At 46.1% G+C, this 13,341-nt stretch overlaps 2 protein-coding genes across 4 annotated transcripts in view; both read right to left on the bottom strand.

The window, feature by feature from the left end:
• LOC128825664 (arylsulfatase D-like) overlaps positions 1–13,341 on the bottom strand; it is a 33,819-nt gene that overhangs the window by 15,996 nt on the left and 4,482 nt on the right. For 2 of the 3 annotated variants that reach the window (XM_054008366.1, XM_054008374.1), the window contains exons 2-4: positions 12,656–12,805; positions 10,456–10,577; positions 1,428–1,550 (exon numbers count right to left, since the gene is read on the bottom strand). In XM_054008366.1, coding sequence (XP_053864341.1) covers positions 1,428–1,550; positions 10,456–10,577; positions 12,656–12,805 — 395 coding nt within the window. Of the gene's footprint in view, positions 1–1,427; positions 1,551–6,752; positions 7,338–8,197; positions 8,786–10,455; positions 10,578–12,655; positions 12,806–13,341 lie in introns of those variants that run through there. The other variant, XM_054008384.1, reaches the window with a different exon arrangement.
• Positions 12,749–13,341, bottom strand: part of LOC128825679 (arylsulfatase D-like) — a 42,141-nt gene continuing 41,548 nt past the window's right edge. Inside the window, exon 12 of the mRNA XM_054008406.1 lies at positions 12,749–12,805. Coding sequence (XP_053864381.1) covers positions 12,795–12,805 — 11 coding nt within the window. The 3' untranslated portion in view covers positions 12,749–12,794. The remainder of the gene's footprint in view (positions 12,806–13,341) is intronic.

Genomic DNA, 13,341 nt, shown 5'->3' with positions numbered 1-13,341 from the left:
GTGGTCACTGAGTTTGTATTGGGAGCTGTTAAGACGCCACTTTTTTCTTGCTGAGAAAATATCTGAGTTAAAAATAACCTTTGCAGAGGAAAAAAATTGAAGGTAATGGTTAGCACATATGGAACAATCTAGTGAAAGGGTGAAATTCACCTAAATGAATCAGCACAAAAATATTCTGATGAAAAATCAAAATATTCTCTTTTTTCGTGATGATTCGTCAATAAGCAAATTCAAGTGATTTCATGTCCTAGGATTTTTTGGCATCTCTACTTGTGTGTCTATATACTTTTAATATTTGCTTTTATTCTGTGATCTGTAAATAAATAAATAAATTCCTGGATTAGTCTTCAGACCTCTTCAGAAAAAAGCACCTGCTCTTCTCACCTATCATTAGGGGTTACAAAGGCAAACAGTACCAATGACTTGACTTCTATGCTATACCATCATACGCTTAAATAGTACTTCACATTTTCAAATGCTACTTAATAATCCAGAGACAGAACAAGCTATTTCTGAACACGGCTGGGCTCACCTATCTATGAGTGGGGAACATATTATATTAGCCAGTTACGTACTACCTACTTGCTGTTAATTTCTATATCCCTTTCCCCCTCTAAAGCCAAATGAAATGTTTAACGTCCTTCCTTTGTTGGATGTGTATCTCTCTCTATATGTATCAAAGGAAGCACTGAGAGAGTTTTGTTAAGCTTTGGAAAAGCTCCTGGACCTAGTACAATGCTCAGTTGTTCTAACCATTGTAACCATGCCACTTCTTGTGATATTTTTTACTTCTCCTATTTTATGCTCCACTGAGTTCAGATGATTAAATGTCCAATAGTAATGTTAGCTCTTTGGGGTGGGGACTGTCTTTTCATTATGTGTGGGTAAAGCACCTACCACATTAGGGCCACAAGCCCCAATTGGGAGTCTCTAGGTCTTTCCACACTACAAATATTAAACAGTACTAGTTTGTTACAATATAGGATGAGTGTAAAGTTATCATAAATATCAGAGAGGTAGTGTTTCCTAATGGATAGAGCACTGGATGGTGACTCAGGAAATCTAGGTTCTATTCTTGGCTCTGCCACAGGCCTGCTGGGTGACCTTGGGCAAGTCCTGTGCCTCAGTTTCTCCATTTGTCAAATGGAGATAATAATACTGACCTACTTTGTAAAGCACTTTGAGATCTACTGATGAAAAGCACTACATAAGAGCTAGATGATCACGATGGTACCTTCTGGCCTCAAAGTCTATAAGGTATTATTACTACTATTATTAATATAGACACCTGCATTTATTAGTTAATTTTTTCACCTGCTCAGGAGCTACACGTGTGACTGACAGACAGTTGAGAGAAAAGAAAAACCCAAACAGTCTCCCAAAAATCATTCCTGTGCCAACTCATGATAAAACATATTCCTACATACCTATAAGTCCTGTGGTGTAACCCTGCTGACGCAGCACCTTGGCAAAAGTGGTTTCATTTACAGGAAGTCCTCCTGACCCAGCATTCCACTGCAGGGCACGATACTCATTACTGGAAGCCATGCCTGCAGTACATAACAAAATACACCTAGTCATTTTCTGCTTGATTTTTAATTGTTTTCATTGCTTAGGTCACACTCCTGCCAAAATTTAAGCAGGGTTAGTGAATATCTTTTATTGGACCAACTTCTGTTGGTGAGTGAGACAGAAGAGCTCTGTGTTAGCTCAAAAGCTTGTTTCTCTCACCAATGGAAGTTGGTCCAATGAAAGATATTACCTCATTCACCATGTCTCTCTAATGTACTAGGACCAACAAAGCTATAACTACACTGCATAGAAGATTTATGCATGTACTTAACTTTGAAACTAGTGGAACTATTCATGGAGCATAAAGTACAGCCACATAAGTCTTGCAGGATCAAGGCCATAAGAATAAAAAGTAGAAGTCCCAAATTGTTTATATACTAATGTACGTATTTGCACCACACTCATTATTGCGGTATCAAAGCACTTCAGTGAGTCAAGGACAAAGCAAGACAATATTTTACAACAAACAAATAATATTTGGCACTGTTTTTTGCATCGGAGAGGAGGGATGGCCCATGCTTTAGGGCATTAACCTGGGAATTGGGAAGCCTGGGTTCCACTCCCTGCTCTGTCACTGACAGCTCTATCTAGTACCATGTGACTTGCAGAATTGCTAAGATTGTACTTATAGCTAAGAAAAGGGGGGGGGGGAGTAGGGGAAGTGATCCAGGGAAATAACAAACCAGTTAGTTTGTCCTCAGTAGTATACAAGGCTTTATAACAAATTGTGAAGGACAGAATAATTAAATTAAAGGCGGTAAATGGTAAAGGGGATGTAATGCAACAAAGGTTTGCCAAAAATAGATCATGCAAGTCTCACCTGATTTTTAGAGAAAATGACTGATTTTTAGATAAAGGAAGTGCAGTAGATCTAATATACTTGGACTTCAGTAAATCATTTGACATGGTACCACATGAGAAATTTTTAGTTAAATTAGGGAAGGTGGGGGTCAGTACGAGCATTGTAAGGTGGATGAGGAATTGTGTAAAAAGGGAGAAGGCATCAGGTTGTGCTGAAAGGTGAATTATTGGACCAGAGGGAGGTTACTAGTGGAGTTCCTCAAGGATCAGTCTTGGGACCAATCTTATTCAATATTTTTATTAATGACCTTGGTATGAAAAAGTAGAAGTGTGCTAATGATGATCATTTGCTGATGTTACACAGTTGGGAAGCATCATCAATATGGAGGAGGATTGGAATGTTACACAGGAAGATCTGGATGACCTGGAAGACTGGAGTGATATAAATGGGATGAAATTCAACATAATACACTTCGGGTCTAATAATAAGAATTTCTGCTATAAGCTGAGGTCTCATCAGTTGGAAGCAACAGAGGAGGAGAGAGACCTGGGTGTGGGGTCAATCACAGGATGACTATGAGTCACCAACGTGATGTTGCTGTGAAAAAGGCAAATGCAATCCTAGGATGTATCAGGTGAGGCATTTCCAGTAGAAATTGAGAAGTATTAATGCCATTGGACAAGACCTCATTTGGAATACTGTCTGCAATTCTAGTCACCCATGTTAATGAAAGATTAATTTAAACTGGAACAGGCGCAGAGAAGAGCTAATTGAATGATCAGGGGAATGGAGAGCCCATCTCATGAGAGGAGACTTGGCTTGTTTAGTCTAGCAAAAAGAAGGTCAAGAAGGAATATGATTGCTCTCAATATATAAGGGGGTAAATACCAGGGAAGGTGAAGAGCTATTTAAGCTAAAGGACACTGTCAGCCCAAGAACAGTTACATATAAACTCACCATGAACAAATTCAGTCTGGAAATTAAAAGAATGTTTCTAATCATTGGAGGGGTGAGGTTCTGGAACAGCCTCCCAATAGGCATTGCAGGGGCAAACAACTTAACTAGTTTCAAGAGAGAGCTGGACAGATTTATGAGTGCAATTGTCTGACAGAATTACTTGTGATGGTAGGGGAATCTCAGCAATCCTGGGGCTGACATCTGGTTTCTGTCTTGTGTTCCTAAAGCTCATGCTTCAGGCTTTCAGCTGGCCACCTGCAGGGGTCAGAAAGGGAACCCCACACCCCAGTGTATTTTGTTAGGAGGTTTTTTTGTTTGTTTTTTAATCTTCCTCTGAAGCATCAGGAATGGCCAAGCTGGAGATGGGACATTGGACACAGTGGGCCAGGGCTCTGAGGTGGCACCAAGCATTCTCTCTCTCAGGTGTGTGGCTGGCTGGTTCTTGCTCACATGCTAAGAGTCAAAACGATACTATATGAGTAGTTGGGAAGGAAGTTTCTCCCAGTCACATTGGCAGTGACCTTGGGGGGTTTTCACCTTCTTCTGCAGCATGTGGGTCACCTGCGAGAATTTTCTGGGTATATTTCACTCAATCTTTTTCATATTACTGCAGGGGCCCCAGGCACTGGTGCACTTTGTCCCTCTTTATTCTCTGCCTGTGACACATAATAGTGTCCTGTGGGCTGTAATCCTTTGGCCTAATTTCAGTTGTTGGGTTTACTCCGTGGGTGCTGGGTGGTGTTGGTGGCCTGTGATACACAGGAGCTCAGACGAGGTCGTCCCTTCTGGCCTTAGTCTTGTTTTGCCTCAGTTCCCCTATCTGGATAATACTTTCCTACATTGAAGGCTGCAAGACACTCAGGGTATGTCTACACTACGAAATTAGTTCGAATTTATAGAAGCCAGTTTTATAGAAATCGGTTGTATACAACCGATTGTGGTGTCCCCACATAAAATGCTCTAAGTGCTCTAGTCGGCGGACCGCGTCCACAGTACCGAGGCTAGCGTCGACTTCTGGAGCATTGCACTATGGGTAGCTATCCCACAGCTATCCCACAGTTCCCGCAGTCTCCGCCGCCCATTGGAATTCTGGGTTGAGATCCCAATGCCCGGATGATGCAAAACAGTGTTGCGGGAGGTTCTGGGTACATGTCGTCAGGCCCCTCCCCCTCCGTCACAGCAACGGCAGACAATAGATTCGCGCCTTTTTACCTGGGTTACCTGTGCAGACAACATACCACGGCAAGCATGGAGCCCGCTCAGCTCACCGTCACCATATGTCATCTGGGTGCCAGCAGACGTGGGACTGCATTGCTACACAGCATCAGCAGCTAACTGCCTTTTGGCGGTAGACGATGCAGTAGACTGGTAGCCTTCATCGGCGATCTGGGTGCTGGCAGCTGTGGGGCTGGCAGCCGTAGGGCTGCATTGCACCAGCCCCTTGCCTTTTGGCAGTAGATGGTGTATTACGACTGGTAACCATCCTATTACAAGTTGGATCATCGCACATTAGCAGAATCTTCCCTGAGCAGCAGATTGTGCAATAGGCCTGAAGGCCATCGTAGTACACTAACTGCCAAGCGCCCAGTATTTGCTGCCAAGCACCCAGAAGATGCCGAGGGCTATCAGTCACGCTGCACCGTCGTCTTAAGATGTAAAAAATAGATTTGTTCTGTATTCATTTGCTTCCCCCTCCCTCCGTCAAATCAACGGCCTACTAAACCCAGGGTTTTCAGTTTAATCTTTGGGGGGACCATTCTTTGCGACAGTTGTTTGTGTTTCTCTCTGATGCACAGCCACCTTTCTTGATTTTAATTCCCTGTACCTGTATGCCATGTCGTCACTCGGACCGCCCTCCGTCCCGCCCTCCCTCCTTCCCCTGGTCCGTCAGATACTAGTTTCGCGCCTTTTTTCAGACCAGGCGCCATAGCTAGCACTGGGATCATGGAGCCCGCTCAGATCACCGCGGCAATTATGAGCACTATGAACACCATGCGCATTGTCCTGGAGTATATGCAGAGCCAGGACATGCCAAGGTGAAACCCGGACCAGCCGAGGAGGCGATTGCAGCGCGGCGAAGAGAGTGATGAGGAAATTGACATGGACATAGACCTCTCACAAGGCACAGGCCCCAGCAATGTGCAAATCATGGTGTCACTGGGGCAGGTTCATGGCGTGGAACGCCGATTCTGGGCCCGGGAAACAAGCACAGACTGGTGGGACCGCATTGTGCGGCAGGTGTGGGACGATTCCCAGTGGCTGCGAAACTTTCGCATGTGTAAGGGCACTTTCACGGAACTTTGTGACTTGCTTTCCCCTGCCCTGAAACGCCAGAATACCAGGATGAGAGCAGCCCTCACAGTTGAGAAGCGAGTGGCGATAGCCCTGTGGAAGCTTGCAACGCCAGACAGCTACCGGTCAGTCGGGAATCAATTTGGAGTGGGCAAATCTACGGTGGGGGCTGCTGTGATCCAAGTTGCCAGGGCAATGAAAGACCTGGTGATATCAAGGGTAGTGACTCTGGGCAACGTGCAGTCAATAGTGGATGGTTTTGCTGAAATGGGATTCCCAAACTGTGGTGGGGCGATAGACGGAACCCATATCCCTATCTTGGCACCGGAGCACCAAGCCACCGACTACGTAAACCGCAAGGGGTACTTTTCAATGCTGCTGCAAGCCCTGGTGGATCACAAGGGATGTTTCACCAACATCAACGTGGGATGGCCGGGAAAGGTACATGATGCTCGTGTCTTCAGGCACTCTGGTCTGTTTCGAAAGCTGGAGGAAGGGACTTTCTTCCCGGACCAGAAAGTAACTGTTGGGGATGTTGAAATGCCTATCGTGATCCTTGGGGACCCAGCCTACCCCTTAATGCCATGGCTCATGAAGCCGTACACAGGCAGCCTGGACAGTAGTCAGGACCTGTTCAACTACAGGCTGAGCAAGTGCCGAATGGTGGTGGAATGTGCATTTGGACGTTTAAAAGCGCGCTGGCGCAGCTTACTGACTCGCTCAGACCTCAGCGAAAAGAATATCCCCATTGTTATTGCTGCTTGCTGTGCGCTCCACAATATCTGTGAGAGTAAGGGGGAGACATTTATGGTGGGGTGGGAGGTTGAGGCAACTCGCCTTGCCGCTGATTACGCGCAGCCAGACACCAGGGTGGTTAGAGGAGCACAGCAGGGCGCGGTGCGCATCAGAGAAGCTTTGAAAACGAGTTTTGTGACTGGCCAGGCTACTGTGTGAAACTTCTGTTTGTTTCTCCTTGATGAACCCTCCAATCCCCTCCCCCCTGACCCGGTTCACTCTACTTCCCTGTAAACCAACCACCCCACCCTCCCCTCCCCACTTCGAGCACCACTTGCAGAGGCAATAAAGTCATTGTTTTTTCACATTCATGCATTCTTTATTAATTCCTCACACAAGTAGGGGGATAATTGCCAAGGTAGCCTGGGATGGGTGGGGGAGGAGGGATGGAAAAGGACATACTGCATTTTAAAACTTTAACTCTTATTGAAGGCCAGCCTTCTGATGCTTGGGCGATCATCTGGGGTGGAGTGACTGGGTGGCCGAAGGCCCCCCCACCATGTTCTTGGGCTTCTGGGTGAGGAGGCTATGGAACTTGGGGAGGAGGGCTGTTGGTTAAACAGGGGCTGTAGCGGCGGTCTCTGCTCCTGCTGCCTTTCCTGCAGCTCAACCATACGCTGGAGCATATCAGTTTGATGCTCCAGCAGATGGCGCATTGACTCTTGCCGTCTGTCTGCAAGCTGACGCCACCTATCATCTTCAGCCCGCCACTTGCTCTTTTCATCCCGCCATTCAGCCCGCCACCTCTCCTCTCGTTCATATTGTGCTTTTCTCATGTCTGACATTGACTGCCTCCACGCATTCTGCTGTGCTCTATCAGCGTGGGAGGACATCTGGAGCTCCGTGAACATATCGTCCCGCGTCCTCCGTTTTCTCTTTCTAATGTTCACTAGCCTCTGCGAAGGAGAAACATTTGCAGCTGGTGGAGGAGAAAGGAGACGTGGTTAAAAAAGACACATTTTAGAGAACAATGGGTACACTCTTTCGTTACAAGGTTGCATTTTTCCTCTGCCTGCCGGTTTGGTATGAGAGATCACTCACGCAGTGCCCCAGGCAACATATTTCGCCTTGCCATGGTAAGCCACAGTCTTTTGGCTTTTTTAACCTTCTTAACATGCGGGAAAGGTTTCAAACACCAGCGCATTTCCCATATCAAGGATGAATTGGGTTGGCCATTTAAAATGGGTTTTCAATGTAAAAGGAGGGGCTGCGGTTTCCGGGTTAACATGCGGCACAAACCCAAGTAAACCCCCCCCCACACACACACGATTCTCTGGGATGATCACTTCACCCCTCCCCCCACCACGTGGTTAACAGCGGGGAACATTTCTGTTCAGAAGAGCAGGAACGGGCACCTCTGAATGTCCCCTTAATAAAATCGCCCCATTTCAACCAGGTGACCGTAAATGATATCACTCTCCTGAGGATAACAAAGAGAGATAAGGAATGGATATTGTCTGCATGCCAGCAAACACCGGGACCATACGCTGCCATGCTTTGTTATTCCAGACTACGTGCTACTGGCCTGGCATGGTAAAGTGTCCTACCATGGCGTACGGGATAAGGCAGCCCTCCCCAGAAACCTTTTGCAAAGGCTTTGGGAGTACATGAAGGAGAGCTTTCTGGAGATGTCCCTGGAGGATATCCGCTCCATCCCCATACACGTTAACAGACTTTTCCAGTAGATGTACTGGCCGCGATTGCCAGGGCAAATTAATCATTAATCATTAAACACGCTTGCTTTTAAACCATGTGTAATATTTACAAAGGTACACTCACCAGAGGTCTCCTGTGTGCCCTGACGGTCTTGGGTGAGTTCGGAGGTTACTGGTTTCAGGTCCAGGGTGACAAACATATCCTGGCTGTTGGGGAAACCGGTTTCTCTGCTTCCTTGCTGCTGTGAGCTACCTACAGTACCTCCATCCTCATCTTCCTCATTCCCCGAACAGTCTTCCCTGTGTGTTTCTCCAGTGAAGGAGTCATAGCACACGGTTGGGGTAGTGGTGGCTGCACCCCTTAGAATGGCATGCAGCTCCGCGTAGAAGCGGCAAGTTTGCGGCTCTGCCCCGGACCTTCCATTTGCTTCTCTGGCTTTGTGGTAGGCTTGCCGTAGCTCCTTAACTTTCACGCGGCACTGCTGTGTGTCCCTGTTATGGCCCCGGTCCTTCATGGCCTTGGAGACCTTTTCTAATACTTTGCCATTTCTTTTACTGCTACGGAGTTCAGCTAGCACTGATTCATCTCTCCATATGGCGAGCAGATCCCGTACCTCCCGTTCGGTCCATGCTGGAGCTCTTTTGCGATCCTGGGACTCCATCACGGTTATCTGTGCTGATGAGCTCTGTGTGGTCACCTGTGCTCTCCACGCTGGGCAAACAGGAAATGAAATTCAAACGTTCGCGGGGCTTTTCCTGTCTACCTGGTCAGTGCATCTGAGTTGAGAGTGCTGTCCAGAGCGGTCACAATGAAGCACTGTGGGATAGCTCCCGGAGGCCAATAACGTCAAATTCCGTCCACACTACTCCAATTCCGACCCGCAAAGGCCGATTTTATTGCTAATCCGGTCATCGGAGGTGGAGTAAAGAAACCGGTTTAAAGGCCCTTTAAGTTGAAAGAAAGGGCTTCGTTGTGTGGACGTGTCCAGGCTTAATTCGATTTAACGCTGCTAAAGTCGACCTAAACCCGTAGTGTAGACCAGGCCTTTGTAATGCCTTGCACTAATAGGGCCAGATAGATCTCTGAGTCTCAAAATTCATCACAAACATCAATTAAGTCTCATGACACCCTTGTAAGGCAGATAAATATTATCCTCATTCTGCAGGAAGGAATGAAACCCAGTCCCTAGGCTTTAAACACAAAAGTATACTTATCTCCTCCATGTCTTTGGCTTACACAAGTTTAGGCAAGCTAAGACCAATGTCAAATCTGCATACCACACAGTTTATAACTCTCACATATTTTGTGCTAGTGTTCACATTTATATCAGCTTAAAAGGCACTTCTATAGTTCTGTAAAAAGCAACAGAGGGTCCTGTGGCACCTTTAAGACTAACAGAAGTATTGGGAGCATAAGCTTTCGTGGGTAAGCACCTCACTTCTTCAGATGCATCTTACCCACGAATGTTTATGCTCCCAATACTTCTGTTAGTCTTAAAGGTGCCACAGGACCCTCTGTTGCTTTTTACGGATTCAGACTAACACGGCTACCCCTCTGATCCTTCTATAGTTCTGTAGTTTGAAGACCTGCAAATGACATATGAGTATATGATAAAGACACAACCACTCAAAACAGCACAGGGAGGTCAAGTTCTTCCTCAAGAGACTGCAAGGACTACAAAGAACAAATAGCTGTCAACAACATCTTGAAAGCTAAAAGTTAACATATTTGGTCTCTTTATAGTGTTAAATCACAACTAGAGTCTATAAAATAGCTGATATCCTCATCTGATAACAGCCATTTGCTCCCTTGCAATGTTGACCTAAAATAAAATAATTTCTCTATTTTTGTATAATTTTGTGATCTTCCACTCCATTCAGAAATTATTATGGTATGTCAATCACCCACTGAAAAAGATTTTAAATAAATGGGAAGGGTTTTCAAAACTGTCACAGCTTGACCATTGCTCATTAGGTTTTCCCTTCGTCCATAGCTTTCAAGCTCAGCAGAACACTAAAAAGTGGACATAGCATTCTCTGTAAAAGTTAAGGATGTGAAGAATCTCATTTTACATTGGCATCTTTTCAATCCTACCGTAATACACTTAAATGCGACTCTCACTTTTCTCAAATAGTTATGCTGAAGGTTTGTAAAATGATGTTAACCCCCCACCCCCAAAAGTTAATTGTTTACCAAAAGTTACCATCGGAATCTGAGATACCAGCAATAGAGTATTTTCTTCTACTTAGGATAGAAAATTACTGCAGTATTTTCTATTTCACTATTTGAGGACTGTTTGATAGATGTTGACTTGTTACTGATGACCACCAGAGCTCAGCTGTTTACATAGACAGCATTGTATCACTAAAAATGTGCCCAACCTGATCTGATGGGGTATCTGCCAGTCAGGAAAGCTGCTCTGCTTGGGGTACAAAGTGGAGCTGCAGCAATGTGCTGAGTAAGTTTCACCCCTTCCTTGGCCAGCCGGTCAATATTAGGGGTCCTACAAAGAACAAACAAGAGAGGCATATGTTAACACAAGTAGGTAGCAAGTTGAAGGATACATACATGAAACTTATTACAAGATAAATCAAAACTAACTCAGCTTTCAAATGGTTTCCCTGGAAGCATTGCTCTTTTATGCTATATGTACTTTAAGAATGTGTTTGGTACAGTGCTGAGGAGCCTTTCACCACTACAGAACTAGGACCAAATTCATCCCCGAAGTAACTCCACTGCTTTGAATGAGTTACCACAGGTATAAATCTGGCCACTGGTTTCAAATATAGCTTAATTTGCAAAACTGAAACTACTGCAATTATACATGGAAGTGGGATGATGAACATAGAAGGGATTTCCCATTCAAATGCTTACAGTAGAACCTCAGAGTTAGACACCCCGGGAATGGAGGTTGTCTGTAACTAACTCTGAACAAAGTGCAGTTCGGCTCCAGTTCCAGCAGCTGACAGGCCAAGCCAGGTTCCGGCAGCAGCTGAACCCTCCCCCACCCCCCGCCAGTGCCTGCAGCTTCCTTGCAGGGAGCTTCTTTCCCTGGGTCGGACTGCAACTTTGTCCCCCTCCCAGCCAGGGGAGGGGGTGTGTGAAAACAGCTCCCCCCTCCCAGCTGGGGGAAGGGGGAAGATGTGAAAGCAGTGCAGACCCCAGTGCTGCTCTTGCTCTGCTGGCTGCCTTGGGCTGGCAGACCCAGCATCTTCACTCTTAGATATAAGTGGCTGCCCCGCGTGTGAGGGCTGGGATGGGGTGAGTTGAGGACAGGCATCCCAGATGTGCCTACCTTTAAGATGCAATACAGGCACAGTACAGTATTTGTTTTCTCTCTTTTTCTTTTGTCTCCACTGCTGCCTGACTGGTTTCTTCTGGTTTCACATGGTGTCCAGTTGACCAGTCGGTCCATAACTCTAGTGTTCGTATCTTTAAGGTTCTACTGTATGTCACTTTTCGCAGCCATTTTATAATGCTATATTTTGGAGTTCACTGAACCAAAATCTCCTATCAGGTATGTGGAGCTTTTGTGAGCCAAGCAGTTACTGTTCAGTGTTGACACTACAGATTATATATGGCAGCATATAATAATATAGTTACACAATGATATTTTTTATAAGGTTCTAACTCTCCCAGGAGGGAAGACTGCAGCAGTAGTAGGAGGGAAACAGGCCTTCCAGACCTTCCTACCTCCATCAATGGTATATCTGGACAACGGGGACAGGAAGTCTACAGTGCTCCTTTCTGCAACCTTGGCACCGCCATGTGAGGAAGGAGGCCCCCCTACCACCTCTCTTGGATCGCCTATAAAAAAGATGGTGCTTCTTCAGGAGGAACACGCCCTTCTGCTGCTGCTACACACCCAGGCTGAGTGGGAGAGTACAGGCCTTGTGGGCCATCCCTCATGTGGAAATTAGCGAGTGCCAGCCCACAGGATCCAGTGGTGGAGGCCTCATGTGCCCGGAGAAAGGAGTGAGAAAATGGATGAGGGCTGGAGGAAAAGCATAGCACAGAAAGACCAAGGTTTATAGATAAAAAAAGTAGAAGTGGGTAAAGTGTAAGATATATGTAGAGATAGACAAGGGGTAAACAATAATGATACAAGAAGTAGTCAGAGGTTAATGGACAGAAAATAAAAGAAATATGAAGTGGGTTCTAGCCCATGAAAGCTTATGCCCAAATAAATTTGTTAGTCTCTAAGGTGCCACAAGGACTCCTCATTGTTTTTGCTGAGACAAACTAACACGGCTACCACTCTGAAACCAGAAAATAAAAGAAATTCAGATCAAGTGGAAATAATAATGTTGCTTCCTTCCCCCATTTCTTTTTTTATTGTTTATGTAGGCCCTAATCCCGCAAATGCATACACATGGGCTTAGCTATATGTGAGCTGGCCCCATTGACTACAAGAAGACCACTCATATGCATCAAGTTAAGGACATGCATGAGTGTTTGAAAGATTGGGGCCTTGGACTGTAAAGTCATTGGGGCTGGAACTTTTCTTATTTTATGCCTGTAAAACATGTAGCCTACTTGAAAAAATTAAACACATACATATAGTAATGAGAGAGCCTTTACCTTATGGTATTGTTTCCATAGCAACCTATGTCTCCAATCCCAAGATCATCTGCCATTATCAGTAAAATATTGGGTTTAGAATCCACAGCCACACTCATTTCACATGTCTTTGGAAATATGCATAATGCCAGCAGAGCAGTCAGATAGCTCCTGAAATATAGTAAAACAACTTAAGTTGTTACCCATATGAACCACTGTACTGTTCACAAGGGAAATGCTAATATGATTCAAGGTTTGAATTAACTTAGGACAAAACGTAGCCCCTGCCTCCACGGCCGAGGAGAGTTCTGCTGGCAGCGGGTCTGCTGCATGAGGAAGTGGGGGACTAGATACAGGGGTGGGTGTAGAGCAGGGGTGAAAGTAACTTAAATGACTTACCAGTACTACTGCAGGGCGGCCGGGGTCCTGGGCAAGGTGGGGGGTGGGTGGCTCTGGGCCCCCAGAAGGGGCAGAGCCTCGGGCAGACGGGGCAGGGCTGGGGCCAAAATCCCCCAGCCAGACCTTCAGCACTGCCCAGCCCGTGCCGATTTAAAGGGCCTGGGGCTCCAGCCACAGGCACGGTAGCAGCGGCGTTGTCCGGGAGCCCTGGGGCTCCGGCCGCTGGCGCGGTACCGGTAGCCAGGAACTCGACCCTTTAAATCGCCACCGGAGCACCGGGGTAGTGGCGGCAGGGGCCGAGAGCCCGG

The sequence above is a fragment of the Malaclemys terrapin genome, chromosome 1, assembly GCF_027887155.1.
Source record: "Malaclemys terrapin pileata isolate rMalTer1 chromosome 1, rMalTer1.hap1, whole genome shotgun sequence".
Taxonomy (NCBI): Eukaryota; Metazoa; Chordata; order Testudines; family Emydidae; genus Malaclemys; species Malaclemys terrapin.
Note: the sequence above shows the minus strand (reverse complement) of the source record. Positions and strands in the feature narration are given on the sequence as shown.